Source organism: Siphateles boraxobius, unplaced genomic scaffold (genome assembly GCF_051911475.1).
Source record: "Siphateles boraxobius isolate OS27281-9 unplaced genomic scaffold, OSU_SipBor_1 18, whole genome shotgun sequence".
NCBI lineage: Eukaryota > Metazoa > Chordata > Actinopteri > Cypriniformes > Leuciscidae > Siphateles > Siphateles boraxobius.
Window position 1 is genome coordinate 519,909 of NW_027508788.1, and position 17,719 is coordinate 537,627.

A 17,719-nucleotide genomic window follows, 5' to 3' on the forward strand; every position below is an offset into this window, starting at 1 on the left:
CACTCTGCCGGGAAGAAATAAGACGAGGAAGATGCAAGGCCAGATGAATGTAGAGCTGCTGGTCTTGTTGGTGTCTTTACAAAGAGACACCAACGAGAATAAAGAACTATATGACAAACGCGACAAACTTGCTCTCTTCTTCTGAGTGACAAGCGAGTGTCAGAAGCACTTTGTGGACCGGGGTATTTCTGTTTTACATTAAGCGCCATCTAATGTCAGGGAATAAATTTGCATGTTCACTCGGCTCATCGTCAGCGAAAATCGCTTGGGTGTGAACACAAAAAACGCGTTGAAAAACGCTGACGAATAACGCGAGCCGATATTCGTCCCGGTGTGTACGAGGCTTTAGAATAGGTCTATTTTCTCTGGACTCGCTCAGAGAATCCTGCACTTAAAACGTGTTCAGTGCAATTGCGAATCTCTCCTCTTCCCCAGCTGACAATTTTAGGTTATAAGAACGTTTTCATAACGTTCCCATTAAGTTATAAAAACGTTATTTCTGAATGTTATAGGAACATTCAAAACGTCCAGTTTTTTAGACGTTGTATTAACGTTATTTCTTGGTTATTATAAGAACTTTATTCAAAACATTATAAGAACGTTCAATTCTCCCGTTATATAAACGTTGTATTAACGTTATTTCCTGGTTACAAGAACGTTGTTAGAACGTTAAGAAATAACAATTTTAGGTTATACTGGGCGCTATTCTATTCTACAATATTCACTAATGACAGTAAAATAGACCATCCTAAGTCAATTTACTGCAGTAATTCCTCTCTCAACCAGTAGAAAATGCTTTGAACACCTGATTATGCATGAGAAAAAAAAAACGTCATAAACCGGAAAACCGGCATCATTTTGAAAAAAAAACGTGATATAAATTTTTGGTCAAACCGCCCAGCACTAAAGCGAAGCGATGCGTTTGTGTAAGAAAAATATCCATATTTAAAACTTTATTGACTAAAATAACTAGCTTTAAAATAACTAGCTTAGCATATATTTCTTTCTGCTTTTGAAGTAACTAAAACGTACAGCTTCACTAATAGCAAAGAGATGCTGCACTTACAGGTATGATTAATTCACTCTAGAAATAGTTCTATCGCCAATACATTCAAATGCAGTGTTACTTTATCTGTATCTGATTTAAAACAAGCAGAAATCTGTAAGAAATGTAACGATCCATAGACAATATAAGCGCTGTTAAGTCAGAGCAATAGCCTCGTGGGCAGCGCTGTGCCATGCTGGAGCTGTGCTCACGGCGACCTGAGTTCCAGTCCTGGTTCGAGGTTCAGGCTTCTCAAGCCAACATCAACGTTTGTTCACATAATTTAGCCTCTAGTTGTGTTATTAATATGGATTAAGTATATGTTTTAAATTACAGAAACAAAAAAGATACTCATAAGGTATCATATTTATACTTTCAATAAATTAGTCCTTACATAATTTCTGATTACTAATTAGGCTGGCTAATTTTGAAAGTTTTCAATGTCAATATTGCTTGTGATCTTAATATGTATGTATTTGTATTCTTTCTGTTTACACTGTTGCATGATCTTCTTTTATAGGCTATGAGGTAAAACCCTACCATGCAAACAGAGAATAGAGTTCACTGCTGCTAACTGGGAGAGCAGCTGGACAACTAGAAGAGAGAACACTAGAACACATATTAATACAGATGACTGTATTATTCTTCTGCAAGAACAAAGACTAGCAAAGACTGATGATGAGCACTCTGAGCAAACACTGCAGTCAAGACGCATGATTGCACATTGGACTTTACTGATTTCTTCATTTAATGTTGGGCATTTACTGTACGCAGAACTTCTAATAATTTATGTGGATGCCATTTATAAACCTGTTAGATTCTGATGTTTTAGTTTTGAGATTAATAAAATTGTATGTTTTAACAATGTTATAGCTAAGCATTTTTTTTGTTTAAGAGAACATTTTGGGAACAAAAATAAAACTTCCCGCTAAAAACTTTATAAGAATGTTAGGGGATGTAATGTTCTAAAAATGTTATGATTAAACCTTTATAGAAGGTCATCACAAAACATTTTTAGAGTGTTCTTAGAGAATGTTATGCCATCTTTTAAGAGAACATTCTGGGAACAAAAATAAAACTACCCGCTAAAAATGTTATAAGAACATTAGGGAATAATGTTCTAACAATGTTAGCATTAAACATTTTTAGAATGTTTTTAGAGAATGTTAGCCGATCTTTTAAGAACATGCTTGGAACAAAAAGAAAACTACCCGCTGAAAATGTTATAAGAACATTAGGGAATAATATTCCAACAATGTTAGCATTAAACATATTTAGAATGTTTTTAAAGAATGTTATTAGAACTTTTAAGAGAACATTCTGGGAACAAAAAGAAACCTACCCGCTGAAAATGTTATAAGAACATTAGCGAATAATGTTCTAACAATGTTAGCATTAAACATATTTAGAATGTTTTTAGAGAATGTTATCCTAGCTTTTAGGAGAACATTCTGGGAATCAAAATAAAACTACCCGCTGAAAACATTATTAGAACACTGCATGGTAATGTTCTCAGAACATTTTTAGAACAAAAAATTTCTAGCTGGGAACCGTTGTCAGATCATTTCTATGGAAGTTGAGCTTCACGCAAATGTATTTGGAGGTTATGTTTTGCTATTGGGCCTCAGCATATATATTTTTGATCAGCTTTCTTAAGTTCAAAATCACCATGGTTGGTGCTTACTGCTTAATGTTTTGCATGCAGTAAAGCGTAACTTTTGGAGAGTAGCATGAAGTTTGGAGAGTGTATATACCTGATGAATTATTTGAATATAAATAAGTTCATATCGCACAAAATGTCAAAAAGACAGTCAAGCATATTTTCATTTTCCATATCCACGAGTAAAGCTGGTAGTGTTACTGATCAATAGAGATCCCGAAGATAGAACTGCTAATAATAATCAGGATAGCGGGAAACATGAGCAACGGTAGTTATATCAGTCAGAATCAGAAATCGATGTAATGGAAAAGGCAACGACGTTGTCCGTGAGAGAATATAACTGATCAGCTGAATGATTTTTGGTCTCAACGTAGCTATATATGTGATAGAATAATACACTAGGCTGTGCAGAAACTTGTGAATGATGCTGTTACAGTTGTGCCGTCATTGTTTAGTTAAGTCATTGTATGTTCAGGGGAAACTTAAGTTGTATGGTCAGTGTCGGTCACAGTGCCTTTTAATTGCTGTTTTTGATCCGGCAATTATTTATTTACAAATTAAGCACTGCCCTTGCCCTCTTTTCACCTGGGTTGTTTTGCTTCCTCCTGTACCACGCACCATCCAAAGGGGATTTCTCCTCAGCATTCTGATCCTCCTCCGCCAGCAACACCTCCTCTGGAATGAGTAAGAAAATTGTGAAACCATTATATGAAATACACTCTATAAAGAATTAAGGTCCATTTCCACAAGTACTGTACAGATGACTAAACGATACCAACATTTGCACTAAAACTATTTAGATACCATACTTTCTTTTAAATATATAATAATATATTGGACTTTATCTATTATTTAATTTCAATATCTTGTCTATTAGCTTTGAAAAATTCAGGCTTGATATGAATAGGGTTGTATTTATAATTACATATTTTAGTCAGGACCACTTTGAGATTGAAATTAATTGACAATCTTTGGATTTGGCGAGAGGCTTAGGCTCTAAGGTGCTAAAGCTGCCATACTAGACACCTTGAGATACATCCTTGAGACACAAATCCCCCAAGCCTTTTAACAACCAAATGTTTCTTAGCATACAGTATGTTTACAGAAGGAGAAACAAGGATTACGTACATAGAGTTTCTTTGGAGAATCCACTGCTCTATTATGCTAGGAGGTGAAGGGGTGGAGGCGGGTGTAAATGTCTGTGTGGCAATGTCAGTGATAAATACTATAGTTGATTAGAATAGGTGGAGTAACAAATCAGCTGAGCGTCAGCTGATATTGTTAAGCGATCAGTGGTCTGCCTGAACTACGCTTGAATTCCATTCGATCACTCAAGCTCTATTTCTATGCATCGTGGTGAAGTGTTCAACAGAATCCTTTGACCCAGCAGTGAGAGGTCACGTTTATACCAACCTGCCTTGCAGATCCACTCCAGGTATCCAGTGAGCTCTCTTTCAATCTGCTGCTGTCTGCGGAGCTTCAAGAACTCCTGCCTCTTCTCCACTCGCTCTCTTTCTTTGGCAAACTCCCTAAAACCAAACACACATAATAAAAAGAATGCACATAAATTATCTAAATTCTGAATGCTTTCAAAGACAATTGTCTGAGTGCGTTGTGTTGGAAAGCCCATCTTATTTTAGGAAACAGTTCTCAACTAATTTTGTTTTGTGTTTCTCAACTGTTCCAAGTGGTCTTACTTGATTGTCTCACTATCCTGACACACACAAAAAGGTAGTTATATCCTGAATAAAGTTAACCATTAGTGTTCCTATTCATCTTACAGGGGCAGGTATTTGTCTAGCACAGGACATCCAAGGAGCAAGCAATCTGAAATCTGCCCTCTTTTTACATGAAAATGTTGAGCCAATCAACTAAGCCGTAAATGCCATGTAACTAACTCAATACAAGACAATGATGTCATGCAAATAGGCCTACTGATAGACAGATGGTATTGTAAAAGCACCCGCAGTATCAAACAACCCACTAGTGACTATCCTGAGCTGTAAAGTCAAAGAAAGCAGACAGAGAAAATATACCATTTCACACTTTTAAGAACCCTCAAGTAATGATCAAAATGAACACACACAAAAAAAAAAAGTATTTTTTTTTAAAGTAAGTAAATAATCAGGCATTGGTAAAACATGTACTGTACACACTTTAAATATTATCTGGTTTAAGTAGTATATTTGTATCTACTGTAAAATGAAGGGACTAAAATCAGTTTCCACTGAAAAACTTCCACTTTTTATTTCCCCTAGCACTGAAGCAGTTTTTTAAAAAAACCTGGCAACCTACATACTGTTGACAAGAAATATGAAGTAGTAATAAAGCATTTCACTTTCATTTTAAGCTGCTATGGTACACGCAGAAGGTAAGACATATTTGCATTTGACTCGAAACAAAACTTATATACAAGTCTCTTAGAACTTAAATCATGTAGTTAAAGAAACATTCAGCTAAAAACTTATTCCTATGATGTTTGAGTTTCCATGTAAAATATCTACACAACTTCTTATGGACAATAGTTAGTGAGAAAATTGACATTAACATCATTGACATTAACATCAATGACCATTAACATACATAAAACAGCGAACATGATGGTTTGAATAAATTATATGTAAATAATCAATGCCATTTTTTAGCAATCAGGAAATGAAAGATGTCAGAACAAAGGACACAGGAAAGTCTGTCCACAGTCTCAAACAGTCTCTCAAGCAGTAAGTTATCCTTCTCTTATGTCATGCCTACAATTAACTTTAAAGGGGTGGTAAAACACATTTTTTCGAAGGCTTGATTGTGTTTGTGGGGTGCACTGTAACATGTGCTCATGCTTCGTTTTTTAAAATTTGCATTATTTTTCATATATTTTACCTTTATTCTATACTGCTCTTCCCCTCCTTGTAAAAACAGTCTGATGGTTTCCTGGTTCTATGAAGCCAGTCCCTCAAAACCAGGGAAGGGGCTCAGATTGGTTAGCTGGCCCAGTGTGTTGTGATTCGCTAACCGTCTAGTGCATGTTTTCCGGAAACGTCACGCCCCGTACCTTTACCGCTACTTTGTGCTTTGGTGTATTATAAACAATGGCGTCAATAAAACCAATCGGACCCGGGGAAACGTTAGTGAAGATGATCGAGCAGAACCTGTTCAAGAACGGCTGTTAAACGACGTTTCAGAAAGGTTTGTTTTTTGTTGTTCTCTCATTACTTTTTAGATACGCTGTTATTTAATTGTACTAATTATTATAGAATTACAAAAAAATAAGCTTCATAAACAAGAATTTCATATAATCGTTCTAACAAATTATACTACAGTCCTCAAAGGGATTTTTTTGAGTAAAGACTGCGGATCTATAGTGATCGTTTCTGACTGTATGCCACCGTTACTTTTGTATTTTTAGAACGATTGTAGCCATCTGTCGACAGAACTTTTAACCAAAAACGAACACTAAACATCAGCTGCCAAATCAAACACAGAACCATGTTTAGCATGCCTGTAGATAAACAAGCATGTAGATAAACATAAAAGCTCTAATCAAAGAATAATTTACACTAATTCCAAGTTCGCTGTTGAGATTAAAAAATAGTTTGTAACGTTAGGTGTTTGTCGGATAACGTTAAGTATGAATGAGCATTTAACAAACCAGCAGAGCCAAACAGCATTTTCATTTGTTTACTTCCTTGCTACAACGTACAATTAACAATAGGAACTATTACAGGAAAACACATAGACGAAAAATAAATCATACTTACAGGTTGTGGCCTGTAAACAACAGCTTCTGTTTTTAAAGTTGGAACTGCTCCATCTTTCAGGACAAGCCGATGTGCGAATCCTGCATTGAGCTCTCGAAGATTGTGAAAGCTTTCCTCCGTAACATGTGCAGCACAGAGAGCGAGATTTGGGTCATAATTATAATTATAATTATGAATAAATTTTAACCATTGATACCTAACTCCCTCGTCCCTAGGAAGGCTGAACAAAGTGGACCTGCAACCGGGATGAAAATAACAGCAGCGTTTCGACGGCATTGCGACAACTCATCTCCTAAAACAGCAATATAAAATGGGCTCGCTTATTAAGTATTCTCGGAGGAGGGGTTTATGTAAATAATGGGATTTGCTGACATCAGCAAACCCGGAGGAATGTTGCGTAGTCCAAAACCGGCTGTTTGCTGTAGTCCTTAGACATTTGTTTTTTTTATAAAAGCAAATATCTCCCTTTGCTTTGAACTTTGAGCGCTGTAACTTTGCAGATGTTGTTTATGGTCAAACAGCAACATTACACACTAGCTAAAGTTAGAAAAGTGAAATTGTGTTTTACCACCCCTTTAACAAATTATATTTTAATACACCTTTTTGACAGTTCCAATTTATAATTATTTTAAACTATTTTTTTAAAGGCAAAGGATTCCCTGAAATTAGAATTATACTGATTGGGGGTCGACAACTGGGGGGAATAGAATCAAGTGGAAAAAGTTCAGTAGGAAACACCATTCTGGGAAGAAATGCTTTTGTAGTTGGAAGAAGAACTGCTCGATCTGTTAAAGCAGAGGGAGAAGTACATGGAAGACATGTGACTGTGGTCGACACCCCAGGCTGGTGGTGGCATTATGCTGTAGAAGATACTCCAAAGTTTGACATATTGGAAATTATAAGGTGCACAACACTGTGTCCCCCTGGACCTCACGCCTTCCTTCTGGTCATTCCTGTAGATAATATTTTTCCAAAAGTCTATAGAATAGCTTTGGATGAACATCTGGAGTTTTTGTCAGAGGATGTCTGGAGAAATATTATTGTGCTGTTCAGCTGCATTGCTCAATATGATGATAGATCTTTCAAAAATAATCTTAGAATCTGTCCAGACCTCCAATTACTTCTAAGAAGGTGTCAGAATAAGTATCATGTCCTCAATATTAAAGACAGGAATGACAGCTCTCAAGTGATCACACTGCTGGAACAAATTGAGGAAATGGTAGCCCAAAACAATTACTTTAAATTCAGCAAAAGTATGTCAATAGAGGATGAGAGAGAGAAAATAAGAAAGGAAAAAGTCAAACAGAGAATTATTGCAGTCAAGAGTCAAAGGACTGAACTCCAAGCATGCATAAACGGTAAGAAAATATAACATACTAAAGATAGACCCAAAACTGATTTCAGAGTTTGGGATTGTTGCCTTTAGAAGTAATGCGTTACACTGAGTTATAACTTTAAAAACATGATTACATTACATTGTTACATTTTATAGAAAGTAATGCTAGATAAGTGGGAAACTCTGCCAACCATTGCTCAAATATTTTACCTTTAGTAAAAATAACAAACGGCAAACAGTATCTACAGTTATTTATTGTAAATTACTCAGTGTAAAAATAATCTACCATTTATTACACCATAGCCACTGCATTGAAAAAATCAGTATCTGTATCAGTCATAAGAAAAGCAAAATCAGTCATTCTCTAACATAGTACATGTATATGAAAGAAAAAAACATTCTGATGCAATTTTAGTCCTGAATTAAAAATATTTTTTATAAATTGTAGCGAATTTATATAACATGGAGTCAGCTATAAATTTGGCCTCTTTTTCAGCTGAGGAACAATATCTTACTGATATAAAGATAGTAATTCTTGGAGCATCGTGGGCTGCAAGGAGTTCTGCAGGCAACCTCATTCTGGGAGAAGAAGCTTTTCAAGTTGATGAATCAAGAACAACAGTATTCTGCGAGGTTAGGCATGCTGAAGTGCACAGAAAGCAGTTGACTATAGTCGATACTCCAGGCTGGTTCTGCCAATATCCTCTCAAAAAGACATCAGAGATTGATAAACTGGAGATTAGACGTAGTGTGCATCTATGTCCTCCTGGCCCACATGCTATTCTGTTAACTGTTCCCATTGCCATAGCATTTAATAAATCTTATCGAACAGCTGTGGAGGAACACATGGGTCTTTTAGGGAAGGAGGTGTGGAGCCATACAATCGTGCTGTTCACCAGAGGAGACTGGCTTGGGGATACAACCATTGAGGAACGTATTGAAGAGGAAGGAGAGCATCTTGAGTGGCTAATGGAACAATGTGGGTACAGATATCATGTTGTTAACTGTAAGAATCACACTGACAGCACACAGGTCACAGAACTCCTTACGAAGATCGAGGAAATGGTGATGGAAAACAATAGTTGTCACTATGTGCCAGATGAGAAGAGCAATCCATTCAACGAGCTTGAGCTGAAGCTGAAGAAAGGCAAAACAGACATGGAGAAAGGGCGTAGACAAAAATACATGCTACAAGAGCTACTTAAAGGTACAAGTTATATTTACAAAAAGTTGCACATTGTAACAATGCAAGACATTATTTGTAGACAAAAACACATAGCATTTCATTCTCATTAACAGAAAGAAAAAGAAAACTCTCAGAAGTTAGGATTGTCCTTCTTGGAGGAGAAGAAGTTGGAAAAAGTACATCAGGAAACAAGATTTTGCAAGAAGATTTTTTTGACATTACACTACATGTACTTGACATTTCTCACCTTTAATACCAAATTATTCTATTCTATATTCTATATTCAATTATTATAATTGTGTAATTCTTGTACACCTGCAGAATATCATTGTTACATTATTTATATTCTAGGGATTTAAACCCCATCCAAGGGCAAAGCAATGTATGATAAAACAAAGGAAAGTTGCAGGATGTCAAATCTCAGTGGTTGACACACCAGGCTGGTCAACATCAAATCTGGAAGACGCGAAAGAAATTTTACGCAGTGTGACCGTTTGTTCGCCAGGTCCGCATGCATTCCTGCTAGTGCTACCAGTAGATAAGACTTTTACAAAAAAAGATGAAAAAACAATCATGGAGTTAATGAGCCTTTTTGGGGAGCACGTCTGGAGATATACTATAATTATATTCTCTGGACACTGGCTGAAGGACACAACAGTTGAGCATTTCATTGCATGTGAAGGAGAAGCCCTGCAGACTTTGATAAGAAAGTGTGAGTACAGATATCATGTACTAGCTGATAACAGTCATAACATCAAAAATCTTCTTAAGATGATTGAAGAGCTGGTGGCAAGAAACAGAGGGCAATACTTTACTCAACAAAAGAGAGAAAAAAAGGCGACAACATCAGTGATCCAATGGTTTACTGGGAAAGTACTGACTGAAGAAGAGTGGAATAAACGTGAGGATGAACTCATCGTGAGGATGCTAGAAGCAGCAGTTGTAGACCTTGGTGCAGAATCCAAACAACCATCTGGCAGACGAAGGCAAAGCTTTGACAAACCGATCCCTAGTAGTAAGTTTCTGTTTATCTATAACTAGTCCCGCTAGAATTTTACTGTGTTAGAGTAAAAGATTATACATCTGTGTAATAAATTGTAGGCCTGTCAAAATGTATGAGGCTTTAACTTATGTAATCAAATAAGTTTAATGCTACTGTTCAGGTGCCATTAAAACCACCCTAACCAAAGGTTTGGAATAATTAAGATTGTTTTAATGTTTTTTTTTTAAAAAGGTCTCTTATATTTTTAAGCCTGTCAACAAATGTCTTGAATTATCTTAATTTGTATTAAGCAAATATCAGATATACTACTATGAGAGAGATGCATGTAAAACAAATATCCAGCAAAAAAGAAAATGAACCGAACCTTAACATTCATTGTATTTTCAGTGAGTGGAGATTCATTGTCAGATACCACCAGTTCAGTTGGAGCTAATACTCTGAACCCTGCTGACAAAGTATCTCAATGGCTCTGGCATCCAAGAAATAATGCACCATCATCTGGATATGATACTATGAGCATTACATCAAGTTCTCAGCATTCAAAAATGGAAAGAATCATAGATAATATTCCAATGGTCCAAAACCATCCTAGTGACATGGACACTCCAAAATATGCAAGGAATATGAGAGAAGAAAAACGTGCTAGATCATTTTCAATGTAGAGTCAAGGTTCTCTACAACCCAAACTATGCACATACAGTATATAATGTAATCTGACAATGACTTTGTCTACATAACATAGTTTATAGTGTATTGCTCCCATTTTCTATTTCACATTGAAAAGAAGCCATTGTGGGCTGTTGATGTATGTGAAAATATAAAAATGTTATGTTACCTATTTTATGTTCAAAGTAAGGGAAAAGACAACGTGTACGACAATCTGAGTCCACTTTAATTTGAACGGTAACACTTTACAAGGCATGTTATGTGCCTAAACAAGTAAAGTCATAACATAACTATCTTTGCAAATTGTTAGCTAATGATTACTTAAAGCAGAAATTCAAATGTACTGTATATCTTCAACCCATTGTGGTAATTAACACATTCATTTACACTATTATTTAATACTATATGTTAAGGGATTAATACATGATGACATTTAATTAATTGCAATTCATATAGTTGAATGCACTAGATAAAGTGAACGAGAAAGCCAAGCCGTTCACACAGAATCAACTTTCAGTGCTGCTTTACATTATTTTCTATGTAAACATGCACTAGACGGACATCTTTGACCGTTGCACTCGTGTCTCGCACAAGAGAGCCGCATGTTTAGAAACCCATTAAAAAATTAAAAGTTCAACTTTAAAAAACAAGTATTGAGACTTTGTGGGGAAGGCTTTCCATTTCACTGCATGTTTTTAAACGCAAGAAAGTACTCTGTATGATCGGTGCTTTGACTCTTTGTATTAAACTATGTATAAATACACAATGCTGTTTTGTTCATAATTGTTTCATGCAATTTCCAAAGTTATATTTTATTTATAAACGTTAGTTTAAACGCTATGCACTTTTTTGTACAGACATGTTATTTCATTGCTTTGAATGAACAATTTAATGCTATGCTTTAATATTTTGCTCATTGCACCCTGTTGTGGTCTCAGGAGACAAGCCAAAAGCTTTTTACTGAAAATATGCCTTTTACATGATCAAATAAATTGAATATTAGTAGTAATTAATTATAACAATCAAATTTAGTTTTTCAGCCATTTTGACAGCCCTACTGTACATTAACTATAGAATTACTGTACAGTTTTGTCCATAATGAGAGTATGCAAGAATAGATTTCAAATATATGAATTTCACTTTCAGTCCACAGAGCATGTGATCAAAAAACTTGAACTTTAGAACTACCTTGCAACAGTTTTTGTGACCACCATAATATGCAGGCATGAACAACCTATATTAAAAATATAAATATTTTTAAAGCAAGTGGAGTGAATATTGGGAACAGCCAAACTGAATGAACCTTCTTTTTTATTTCAGTTGTCATTTCAGAAGCAGCATCATTTCTATATAATACTGCACATAGATTTACTAGTCACCTTTTCTCACTTTTATCAAAATGCACATCTTGCAGAGAAGAAAAGTCTTATGCTAATGAATCAAATCAGCTTTAAATATTTCACAATACTCTTCATCAACACTGTAGAATACATGCATATACAGTACATGACAGTGGTTAAATCATCCATGATTGAGCTAAAAATCAGCTTAACCATGTGTCTAATTTCACCATGGACTAGGACAAGTTGTTAGAAAGAGAATGAAATAGGGAGACAGAGGGAGAAAGAGCATCAACTGTGATGTACAACTTACCCTGATAAGACACCGAGGACCAGGTTAAGCATGAAGAAGGAGCCAATGATGATGAGAGGGATGAAGTACAGCCAGTTCCAGGTGTTCCCAGAGGCATCATTGGCCTGTGCATAAACAAATAAAGCATGTTACAGTAAAGCCCTTACACAACACATTCACACAGAAAATTAAGAGATTACCAAGCTCATTACAAATAAAGGTTATATCAACATTGTGTGCAGTATCCATGTACAATAATTTGTACACGCTCTTGTGAATGAAAACACATCTAAGACTACAACTATGCAAAGCATTTTGAGAATAATTACTTTAATCATTCTCATGGTTTGAGAATCTAATGCTAAATGAATTAAGTAATTACAAATCGACTCCCACAAGCCACCACTGAGAAAATATGGCTGAAGCCATTTGGAATTAAAAAGATTTTTGCAGCAATAACATTAGCACTGACTACCTCTACTATAACCTGTTTATGCGTCAATGAGGTCCCACTTTTTGTGACTTCTCTCCTTGAGTAAAAATTCTGATACCCCCTTCCAAAGTGAGATGGAGGTAAAAGTGATATGTTTTTCAATTCAAAAGCTTTTTTATTTTTTTGAGAAAATTGAGAACAAATTAATTTGATTTGAACAAAGATTTAATCCAGTAACTTTTTGCAAATGTCTTTTTTATAAACATTTTAAAACACTTTCCTTTGTATCGGAGGCAAGAAATAGAGATAAAATATTATATATATATATATATATATTAGAAATAGATTAAATAGATTAATATAATAGATTATAAAATATAATTTATAATAGATTAAAAAATAAAATATATTAAAATTATTTGAATAGTGTTCAGCTACTCAAACCACATCATTCAATGAATCATTTTAATAACTGTTGCTGCTTTGAATCTCCTAAATAACATCCCCATGGGACACTTCACAGACATCAAAGCAACATGGATCAATTTTGCCCTCTCTATAATAGCCCTGCTGCTAATCCCATTGGTTGTGTATCTTATAAAACAACCCTCATAGGTGAGATGAGGCACTAGTGAGACTTAATGCTGCTCAATAAACGCCAAAGCAAATGGGAGGTGAGAAACAAGATAAATCATTAATGAACAGGTAAATTATTCAGCCAAAAAAAGCACAAGGTATAGATGAGCTCAGTGATGGATCATGTCAATCACACATACTGTAAAAATACACCTCTTAGTTGTTTTGTTTCCATTAGTTTTAGTCCAGATCAGATTACATGTTAGCACTTTTCTGAAGCCTAGCACACTCATTGACTGAGTATAGGTAGCTGGCTAAAGGTAGCATAACAACCAACTCTACATAGACAGTAACACTCGTCACATGAAGCATACAGGAGACTCCACTCACAATTGATTTCAATGGAGTTAGATGATAGTATGTTACTAAGCTACCAACATGGTATTCTAAAAAACATAACTAAATAAACATTTAATTAAATTGAATCAGTTTTATTCTTTCATTGAATTAATTTGATTTAAAATCTATATTTCTTTTACTTTTTCTGCCATCTTGTATTTATTTATTTGGGACTTCTCATCGAAGAATAAATTGGTTGCTCCCACAGAATGTGGCTTAAATGAGGGTTCTTAAAGGTACGCATCTTATTTTTGCTCCCTTCCATCTAAAATGTCTGTCTTGTTTTCAATATCTCTACACGATATGTGCGTTATAATTCCTGCTATAACTATAGTACAAAAATAAAATGAAAGATGAGAATTGCATCATCATCATCATCCAGCAGGTAGAGGGACAATGAAGGAGAATCAATCATTCTTTTACATTAAAGAAAAAATGTGACCATACTGAAAATGTAATTTGAGGCTACAGTATACACAGTTTTTTCCCACCACCATCAGCTTGTCTCAGTATTCCTGCAGGCTGCTGCTTCTGAGACCTGCACTCAGTCATTTCACTCCTAATTAAGCAACAGCGAGAGGAGCAGGAGGTATAAGCTCCCACGAGGGATGATGGGAACCTGTGTGAAACAGTCCCTCAGTCAATGCTCAGTGCCCAGATGAGCCCATCTATACTCACTTATGCCGAAGAAGGAACTACTTAGGGAATTGCGTTTCTCTGGAATGTCAAAGCAATTCATCATTGTAGAGTGTTAGAAGATAGAATATAAGTGTCTACAATCAGTGTCTACAATCAAAATAAACAGAAAGTACTATACATTATGTACAAGAACAAACCAGAACATTCATTTTGCAATTACATTTTGAGGTATAGTATGTACTTGTACTGCACTGCTTTATTTATTCACTATACTATTCACTATAAGGAAGGACGTTACATGTTTCCCAGCAACCACACATTGAAATCATCTTAACCGGATGTCTAAACATGGCTAAGGTAAAGTTTTGCAGAGAAATCAGTACATGCAAGACCTCATGGTTATGAACCTGTTATGAAAGAGACATCACAGGATTAAAACGTTTTTAGTAAACTCCAGCTACTTTTGCATATAGAAGTCAATCATGTCTATTAGATGAAGCATACCTGAGATACCTGAGCCATATGTTCAAAGTACAGATCTACTTAACAAAAAGTAACAAAGAGAGAGGTCTCTCAATTAGTAGATTTTTTTTTATCACAATGTAAAGGCTGCTTGCCTTTAAACTGTCCCAAAATAACTTGACTATAAGGCCAAGAAACAATCAACAAGGTCACACATAAAGCAACAATGGTATTTTCCCACAAACATTTGAACTATACTCAGATGCCAAAATAAGGCAAATATATGGAATTACATATTAGAGGTGTGAGAATTTTGCAGCAACTACGGTACACCAAAAAGGACATTTATCATATTCCCCTTAATCTGTTTCACTGTGACATGGCACTTCATTCAATTTATCTTCTTTGGTCTACTGCATCCTTAAAGGCTTTTGTAACACTTCCTTTGAAACACTGTGAGCAAACACACATCTACTTAATCTGTAAACGGTGATTATCATAATGCTTTATTCAGCATTTTGCACAGTCAACTGAATAAAGTGTCAGAACAAGTACGTGTGATATTAGTGTAATATTTAGTCCTTACAGGGACACCAACTATATAATAAGCTCTTCTGATATAATGAACATATTTCGTTTTCTTTCTCTCCCTCTCATGCCAAGATAATAAAAATAATAAAATCTGTGGGATTAATTCAGCTGCATTATTTATATGATTTAGCACCTGATTCACTATGTTGAGCACTTTACTGAGACTGTACGGTATCAGTCTAATATTGTGATTTATACACCTGAATCAGCTCTTTAAAATGCTGAGTGTCTCGACTGCACTGTGGGTCTGGATATATGCCCAGATATTATGCTTTTCTCCATCATTTGATCATAATTCGATGATTATTGCTGCCGCACCTTACTGGGCCCACAAGAAACCCCACGGCTTGATTAAAATATGGTGCAGCATTATTTCAGTGCACTTAGCTCCTGGTTAAACTGGATTACAGGGCGATAGGGAATAAGACACATTCATTTCCATCCACGCATATTTTTTCACTACCACTGTAATGAGTTATATCCAAAAAGGGGGAGAGGAAAGAAGGGAAAGGGCCTTAAATGATTCAATGCTGCATGCATCCAAATATGATTGTCCTCCATCCAGCTCCCAACAGGCTATTTTTAAAGATGTTTAATGAGCTCTGGGATGGGTCTGACAGCCCAGGATGACCGGCTGACAGGGTCAAGGTGCACAGAGGCCTGGTGACTCAGCCTGCAGTAACAAGAGTAAAAACACTGATTGAATCCAAGCACACACACACACACTGGCTACTGGAATAGCACAACAGCTGCGGGCTGACTATACATTTTAGTGTAACAATTGTCACACATGGGGCTACTGACCACATGATGTCTCATTTCGGGCAGCATGCTTTCACACGTCAATAAATGACAGCTTATTACCGCCCCGGTGGGAGTTGACTGTTTTATTATAGACATATTCACATTACAAATGCTTGACCAGAAGATAGATTTTAGATTAATTAAAGATGCTGTATATACGACAACATCAAGACGTGACTAATTTCAAAATCACCCCAAAGAGGTCCGTTAAAATACTTTTTGAAATTACACGAGACCTTCAACATTGTTTTGTTGGAAAAAAACAATTTTCAAGATCAGTGATTCAAGACGTATGTAATTCCTACTTATAAATAAAAAAGTTCCCTTGCTTGATGCTCAAAAGATGACAGGCATGTAAGGAAACAAAATGCCAATGCTACCATAAAGTATGCCAGTGTCAACAGGTCTTCTAGCAACCAATGATACTGTCCAATGTAAGCATTCCTTCTGCAAATGTACAATTATGAACAGAAAGTTCTTGCTTTTTCAATCCTGTTTCTGTAACTGAATTTATTTGCATGCAACTGAATGTTTATCATTAACAGAATACATCTCCCTTGGTTTGGCCATGTTCATAGAAATCTCCTTGCCACAAAAGTTTGAGTACAAATTCCAATTCCACTCTATTCCACTTTTCAAGGTTGAAAATGACTAAAGATGTTGACTTCTATAACACTAGAAAGTCTGACAACTGACTAATGACTGTTTTCTGCATATAGCCATGGTGACATAAAGAGAAGGTCTGTCAATTCATTTCACTCTGTAAATAAATTCTAAATGATAAAAAATACGTTTAAATAAACTGTACTCTTTAGATACATTCTATTTAAAGACACACAATGTCGTTACAAGAGGTCTGTGGCGAGCAGGACGAGGCAGAGGGACGTGAGAGAACGTGAGTGTTAATGAATGACACCTGTGAGACGCACCGGTCTCGCATCTCTCATGGAGGAGCGGAAGCAATTTTTAAATTGCTTTGATCACCCACTTTATGGGGAGTTTAATTTGCTCCCCTCAGGTCGCCGTTTTAGGCTACCCATGTTACGAACCAGGCGTGCCAGGGATTCCTTTATTCCTGTGGCTATTAGTACCTGAACTCACTTAGGTGATATCTTATGATTTTTATTTATTTATTTATGTCGTTATGCATTATGATATACTGATCTGTGTATTGCATTGCTTTTTTGTCATTGGTTCGAGGAAGGAGTGTCTCCATTGACTGATGTGTTGGTGTGTGTTTTGTGTTGTGTGTATTATGCTGCTGGCATCTGGTGGTGCTTTTATTCTGTGTTTGTTTTTTAGATCCTGCTGCACACTAAATTTCCTTTCTAAGGATAAATAAAGTAGAACTGAACTGAAGCATAAAGGAGTAGCGACGACAGTGAAGATCGAGAAAGGAACAGGCCTGATTTTATGTTGTGTTTTGTTTCGCTTTTGTGTAGCCAGCAGTCGTTCATGAGGGGCTGCTTGCGGATCCTTTTGTTTTTGTATTTATTTTATTTTATTATTAAAATTTATTTGAATGTTCGCCAGTT

The 17,719-nt window shown here is 35.8% G+C and overlaps 2 protein-coding genes across 2 annotated transcripts in view; one reads left to right on the forward strand and one right to left on the reverse strand.

Moving 5' to 3' along the window:
* The window catches only part of cacna1bb (calcium channel, voltage-dependent, N type, alpha 1B subunit, b), a 179,632-nt gene that overhangs the window by 71,489 nt on the left and 90,424 nt on the right, over positions 1-17,719 (reverse strand). The window contains exons 9-11 of the mRNA XM_077232765.1: positions 12,302-12,405; positions 4,119-4,234; positions 3,291-3,380 (exon numbers count right to left, since the gene is read on the reverse strand). Coding sequence (XP_077088880.1) covers positions 3,291-3,380; positions 4,119-4,234; positions 12,302-12,405 — 310 coding nt within the window. The remainder of the gene's footprint in view (positions 1-3,290; positions 3,381-4,118; positions 4,235-12,301; positions 12,406-17,719) is intronic.
* On the forward strand, positions 5,001-11,411 carry LOC143740745 (GTPase IMAP family member 8). The gene is made up of 7 exons (XM_077232764.1): positions 5,001-5,076; positions 5,351-5,425; positions 7,105-7,815; positions 8,290-9,000; positions 9,093-9,208; positions 9,331-9,994; positions 10,370-11,411. The coding sequence occupies exons 2-7, from the start codon at positions 5,368-5,370 to the stop codon at positions 10,642-10,644; spliced, it is 2,535 nt and encodes an 844-aa protein (XP_077088879.1). The 5' UTR covers positions 5,001-5,076; positions 5,351-5,367; the 3' UTR covers positions 10,645-11,411.